Source organism: Lethenteron reissneri, chromosome 59 (assembly GCF_015708825.2).
Source record: "Lethenteron reissneri isolate LAM-NWPU_2019-01 chromosome 59, ASM1570882v1, whole genome shotgun sequence".
Taxonomy (NCBI): Eukaryota; Metazoa; Chordata; class Hyperoartia; order Petromyzontiformes; family Petromyzontidae; genus Lethenteron; species Lethenteron reissneri.
Window position 1 is genome coordinate 8,015,217 of NC_083837.1, and position 6,000 is coordinate 8,021,216.

At 53.9% G+C, this 6,000-nt stretch overlaps 1 protein-coding gene across 2 annotated transcripts in view; it reads right to left on the reverse strand.

The window, feature by feature from the left end:
• Nucleotides 1-5,299, reverse strand: part of LOC133357656 (uncharacterized) — a 28,520-nt gene extending 23,221 nt beyond the window's left edge. The window contains exons 1-3 of one of the 2 annotated variants that reach the window (XM_061575736.1): nt 4,852-5,299; nt 4,223-4,383; nt 1,436-1,654 (exon numbers count right to left, since the gene is read on the reverse strand). In XM_061575736.1, coding sequence (XP_061431720.1) covers nt 1,436-1,654; nt 4,223-4,336 — 333 coding nt within the window. In that variant the 5' untranslated portion in view covers nt 4,337-4,383; nt 4,852-5,299. Of the gene's footprint in view, nt 1-1,435; nt 1,655-4,222; nt 4,384-4,847 lie in introns of both variants that reach the window. The other variant, XM_061575735.1, reaches the window with a different exon arrangement.
• Between the last annotated feature and the right edge of the window lie 701 nt (nt 5,300-6,000).

Consider the following 6,000-nt stretch of genomic DNA (forward strand, 5'->3'; position numbering starts at 1 on the left):
ATGCTGGACCAGTGGTAAAGTGCTTAACACGCTGTCTTATGTTGCCTGGTGAAGGCTGACATCATATTCTTGGTTCGTTCGGTAAAGTCACATAGATAGAAAAATAATAATACAAATAAAGTGAATACAAAATAAAATTAATAAATACTAATGTAGACTGTGGCTTGGTTCTTAAGTATGGTGAGTGTACTGGCAGTCTATAATGTAGACTGTAGCAATGGTTATTAAGCTGGGTGAGTATACTGGCAGTCTATAATGTAGACTATAGCCTGGTTTTAAGCTAGTGAGCATATTGGCAGTCTATAATTTCGACTGTAGCAATGGTTATTAAACCGAGTTAGCGCTATGGCAGTCTATGTCGACTTATTCTGGTTCTTTCGGTAATACAAATAAAATAAATTCAATAAAAACAACAAACCATGACGTTTCGATCGCAACACAAGCGGCCGTCATCAGGAAAAGAGGGGTTTCGCCTCTAAAGGAAAACTGTTTATAAAGGTTTAGAGATGGGCGTAACCAAAGTGTGTCAGCAGCATGGGCGGGGCAGCTGTTAATGTAGGAGAAAACAACGGATCCTGCGGCAGGTCTCCATCAATCAAAGGGCCGCCAGGCAATCATTGTACCTCGCTTATTTTTATATTATTTGTATTACCGAAAGAACCAGAATAAGTCTACATTATAGACTGGCATAGCGCTCACTCAGTTTCATAACCATTGCTACAGTCTACAATATAGACTGCCAATACGCTCACTAGCTTAAAAATCAGACTTCAGTCTATATTATAGACTGCCAATACGCTCACCGAGGTTATGAACCAGGCTACAGTCTTCATTATAGACTGCCAGTACACTCACCATACTTAATAACCAGGCTACAGTCGACATTATAGACTGCCAGTACACATACTCCGATTAAGAACCAAGCTACAGTTTACATTAGTGTTTATTTTATTTTTTTAAATAACTTTAAAAAAAAAAAATTTCCATCTACGTGACTTTACCGAAAGAACCAAGAATATGAATTCCTGCAGTCACGAAAGTTATAAGTCAAAATTTAAGGCTGACATCAGTTGAGTAATATCAGAACCGGTCTGGCACTCTGCCCGATTCCCCAATGTTCATCGACTAATATGGTGAAGTGTTATCAAAACACCCTCATAACCGACATCGCATTGGGAGACCTTTCATCTATTGCTGGACTGAGAATGCCTGAAGTGTATATTTAATTTCTAACGGCGAAGACCAGTTAAGTATGTGGCGAAATGGGGAGAGAACGCAGCAGGCTTGAGGATGTGGCCCAATCCGGGAGACCGCACCGCGTAGGCGTGAGCACCGATCCGGGAGACATTGTGTAGCCATGAGCACCGAACTGGGAGACCACATCGTGTAACCGCGACCACCGACGCAGACCGCGTGCGCCGCTCTCTGCACAAACCTGGTGCGTGAAGAAGTCGCGAACGAGCCGCGTGCTGGGCAGTGTGAAGTAGAGCTCGTTCTGCCTGGCGCAACCACCCGCCGACAGCAGCCGGCGCTCGCGCTTGCCCACGCGCCCGTCGTTGAAGAAGGCGTTCTCGTCCAGGATGTGGAGCCGCCGGGGCAGCGCTCGCAGCTCCTCCTCCCTGTGTCGCTGCGTCGCAAACACCTGCAGTGCTCGCTGGAGCCGGGGGGGGGGTGAGGGGGCGGCAGTGTGAGCGTGTCGGCCGTTTAACTCACAAGGCTCTGTGATTAGGGGAAAAGAATCGTCAAGATGCAATAATCACGATTGAATAACCTTGGCTGGCAACGCGCCGCCGCATAGCGTTCGCTCACTCTTAGAGACGATGACTCATGAGGCGCTGGGGACCACAGACAAGCGGGTAGGCAGCAGCCACACATTGAGCTGGTGCCAACAATTGCCTGAGCTCTCTGTGGTCCTCTATAGCCAGGGGAAAGCACTTTGACACCCACAGGGAGTTTCTCAACATGTGTGATCCAACAACCCTCGCTGTCTCCACAGTGCTGAATTACAGTTGTGTAGAGCCACCGCAGCCCAGTGGCCAGGTGGCTCAAGAGATTGGAGGTGAGGTGGCACCAGTGAGATCCAGGGTTCAAAGTCAGGCATCCGCCCGTGATTAAACCAGACTCAAGTAACTTATATACAGACTCAGACTCACATGGAGACTCTCACATAGAGCCCTACATACTCCTAAATACTAAGTTATTAAACCGAGTTCTCAAGTGTAGCGAGTTTATTATCTTAGCTCAGTCGCCAATGACTGCACAAGGAATTGTTTTCGAATGAGGGGAAGGTAGAAATCCGAAAACATATGGCATAGTTAGCTACGTGCGTAAGAAGTTCAACGTACATATATATGGCCAACGGTCACAAGAGGCCTACTACTCTAAAGCGGCCCAATAACTGTTATCCTTCCATTGCTGCAAGCATCTTAGCCACACCAATCGGGTGCTAGAGGAGAAAATGTTTGACCTGGCAACAATGCCGTGTTTAATCTATCACAATGTAGAGACATAAAGAGGTCTCTGCGTTGTTGTGCCAGCCACAGTTCTGGAAGAGCTCTGAGCGCCGGGAGCCTCCATTGGATGATTGAAGGACACGTGACCGGGAGTGGGGAGCCCCTTTCTTGATACAGCAGGGGGCGTGGCAGAGGGCAGGGCGAGGCAGCGGCCAAGGGATAAAGGGGGAGCGCCGAGGGGATTCGGGGCTCATTTTCTGATCAACTCAAGGGGTCGCTGCTCTTCGGTCTTCGTGCTTCGCTTGTCGTTCGCCGTAGAGTCTTAGCTGGGGATTGAGGGTCAGGCAGCATATATGCTGGCTGGCCCGTTCGTACAACTAATTCACACAAACATAGCGAACAGTCTAGGAACAGTATAGCCACAAATTATGACTTAAAGCTTTCGTGACTGCAGGAATACATAGTCTATGGGTCCTTCGGTAAAGCCACGTAGATATAATAAAATAAAAAATCACGACGTTTCGATCGCAACACAAGCAGTCGTGTTCAGGTGATTGAAGACGATTGCTTGTGTTGCGTTCGAAACGTCGTGATATTTTTTTATAATTTCCTATCTACGTGGCTTTACCGAAAGACCCATAGAATAAGTACAGGTAGTCCCCGAGTTACGATGGTCCGACTTACGATATTTTGATCTTACGATGGCGATCGCGATACGACAAAATTTCCATCAACAACCTAACATCGTTCAAGTATACAGACGACGGACAGAATCTTGGCGAGTACAGTACAATATGATACGTTATGATACGTTCAATACATGTATGATACGTAGCTTTAGCGATTTCATTTTAAGGTTACCACGATACAATACGTTCAATGCATGTTAAAAGTGTTTTTATAGCAGATAGGATTGTTTCCTGAAAAAACTTTCTATTAAATTGCAGTTCATATAGGTAGGCTAAGAATTTACCTTATTTTTTTTACTTAACATTTTACTGTGCAATACAGTATTGTAATTAATAAATACATACAGTATATAGTTTATACAGTACGGTACTGTAAATTGCTCTGTTTTGCTAAATTATCACCATTCTTTAAGACTCCAGGCTCGGCCATCTTCGACTTATGATATTTTCGACTTACGATGGGGTCGTCGTAACGCATCTCCATCGTAAGTAGAGGACTACCTGTATAGCCACACTTAACTAAACGTGTTGCCTCCACCAAATAGTGCGTGCGCCTCTGTAATAACACACAACTACACTCAGACGTTGCAAGGTTTTTAGTTTACATAATTATTTAATTACGCTGAGGTATGCAATTTTATCTGGCCCACCAGTTTCCCTACCCCTTATATAAAGAATTAAAAATAAAGAAAATTGTACGTTTTGTCTGCTGATCCTGCTGTGGTGGAGTGGTGAGCACACTGGACATTCAATCCAGTTCGATCTCCCAGTGCGGCAGTTGAAACAATGGGGCCAGTTTCTTAAATTCCCCTGCCTCTGCTCAAGCAGCAGTACCACCAATGGATACTCGGCAGTTAGTCCATTGGCAGGTCCTGTGTGGTAGGGTAAAGTGTGGGTGACTCCCACCTCTTCAAAAACATCTAACCAACGTAGAATAGGACAAAAATAAACCTTTTAGAGGGTCTCTCTAGAGCCCGGAGCTCCTCCTAGCGGAGGCCCTTTCTCCGCAGATGGCACGAGCAAGCCATTACATGCGCTGAACCCTTACCGCCTTGCACCCCTGATCCTCACGATCCTGACCTTGTCAAAGGGGTCGGTGTGGACGAGCGCGTGCGAGCGTAGGTGCGGGATGTTGAGGGCCGTGAACTGCTTGTCCCACTGCACCAGCCACTGCCCGTACGTGTCCACCACCATGACCTCCAGCAGCTGCGGGCCACGCGGGGTCTCCTCTCCGTCCTCGGCTAAGGAGGCACCCGCATCAAAGCACACCCGGGGGTCAAACGCCAGCTCCACCGCTCAACGTGTAATGCTAAGATGGAATGGTTTGTGCACTCAACCCGGCATGGGTTACAAGTTAATATCAAGACTCAGGGGGCCAAGATGCAGCCAATGTTAAATAAACTTTCAATCAATGTTAACCGCTGAACAGAATGATGTTTGTATATGGCCAGTGGTGGCGCACACCTTCACCCGTCTACATTTCACTGCCATGTACTCATTTCTAAACCAACATTAAATTGGCCGCTCCATCTCCAAACCTCCAGTGCTTCCCCTAACCCTGGAAGTGGTCATCGAGTCCCAAGCGACAGTTCTTCCTTCGTCGTGAACTGGCCCACGTCTCGCCCGCTAGAGACAGTGGAAACGCGGCGGACATCCCCGTGGTGTGTGCGGGTTCCCATCTCGCTCCGCCTGCCTCGCCCCGCACCTGCCTTCTCCTGCAGGCCCAAGGAGGCCAACGCCGGCTCCACCTCTTCAGATCGCCCATTCCGCAGCAGTCCCACGACTACCCCCCGCCTCCTCCATCTCCTTCACGGCCCCGGGCCCACGGCTCCTGCCGCCCGCCCTCCTGCCGCCGCCGCCGCCTCGACCCTTGGCGGCGGCGCTGAGCTTCAGGCCCCCGAAGAGGCCGCTGAGCGAGTCCCAGGGCCGCGAGTCCGGGTTTCGCAGCAGCGTGAGCAGCGTGAGGGCGTGCGGGCCACTGCCCACGATCAGCACGTCCACGTCCCGCTCACTGTCGCCCATGGCCGCGTTTGCTCTCCGTCTCGGCTCCCTCTCTCGCCGTCTCTCGCCGTCTCGGCTCTCTCGCTCTCCGTCTCTTTCTCGGCTCCCTCTCCTAGAGGACCAACACGCGGCGGAGTCCTCGACTTGAAGCGACGCGGCTCGCCGCCATCTTGGGTGAGGGTGTTCCGCGTCTCCCCCCCGCGCCCCTCCCCCCCCCGCGCCCCTCCCCCCCCCGCGCCCCTCCCCCCCCGCGCCCCTCCCCCCCCCGCGCCCCTCCCACCCCCGCGCCCCTCCCACCCCCGCGCCTCCCCCCCGCGCCCCTCCCCCCCGCGCCCCTCCCCCCCCGCGCCCCTCCCCCTCCCCCCCCGCGCCCTCCCCCTCCCCCCCCGCGCCCCTCCCCCCCCGCGCCCCTCCCCCCCGCGCCCTCCCCCCCCCGCGCCCCTCCCCCTCCCCCCCCGCGCCCCTCCCCCCCCGCGCCCCTCCCCCCCCCGCGCCTCCCCCCCTGCCCCCCCTCCTCCCCCCCGCGCCCCTCCCCCCCCGCGCCTCTCCCCCTCCCGCACCTCCCCCCCTCCCCCCCCGCGCCTCCCCCCCTCCCCCCCCGCGCCTCCCCCCCTGCCCCCCCTCCTCCCCCCCGCGCCCCCCTCCTCCCCGCGCCCCCCTCCTCCCCCCCCCGCCCCCCCCTCCTCCCCGCCCCCCTCCTCCCCCCCCGCCCCCCTCCTCCCCCCCCCGCCCCCCTCCCCCCCCCGCCCCCCTCCTCCCCCCCCCGCGCCTCTCCCCCTCCCGCGCCTCCCCCCCTCCCGCGCCTCCCCCCCTCCCCCCCCGAGCCTCCCCCCTCCCCCCCCGCGCCTCCCCCCCTC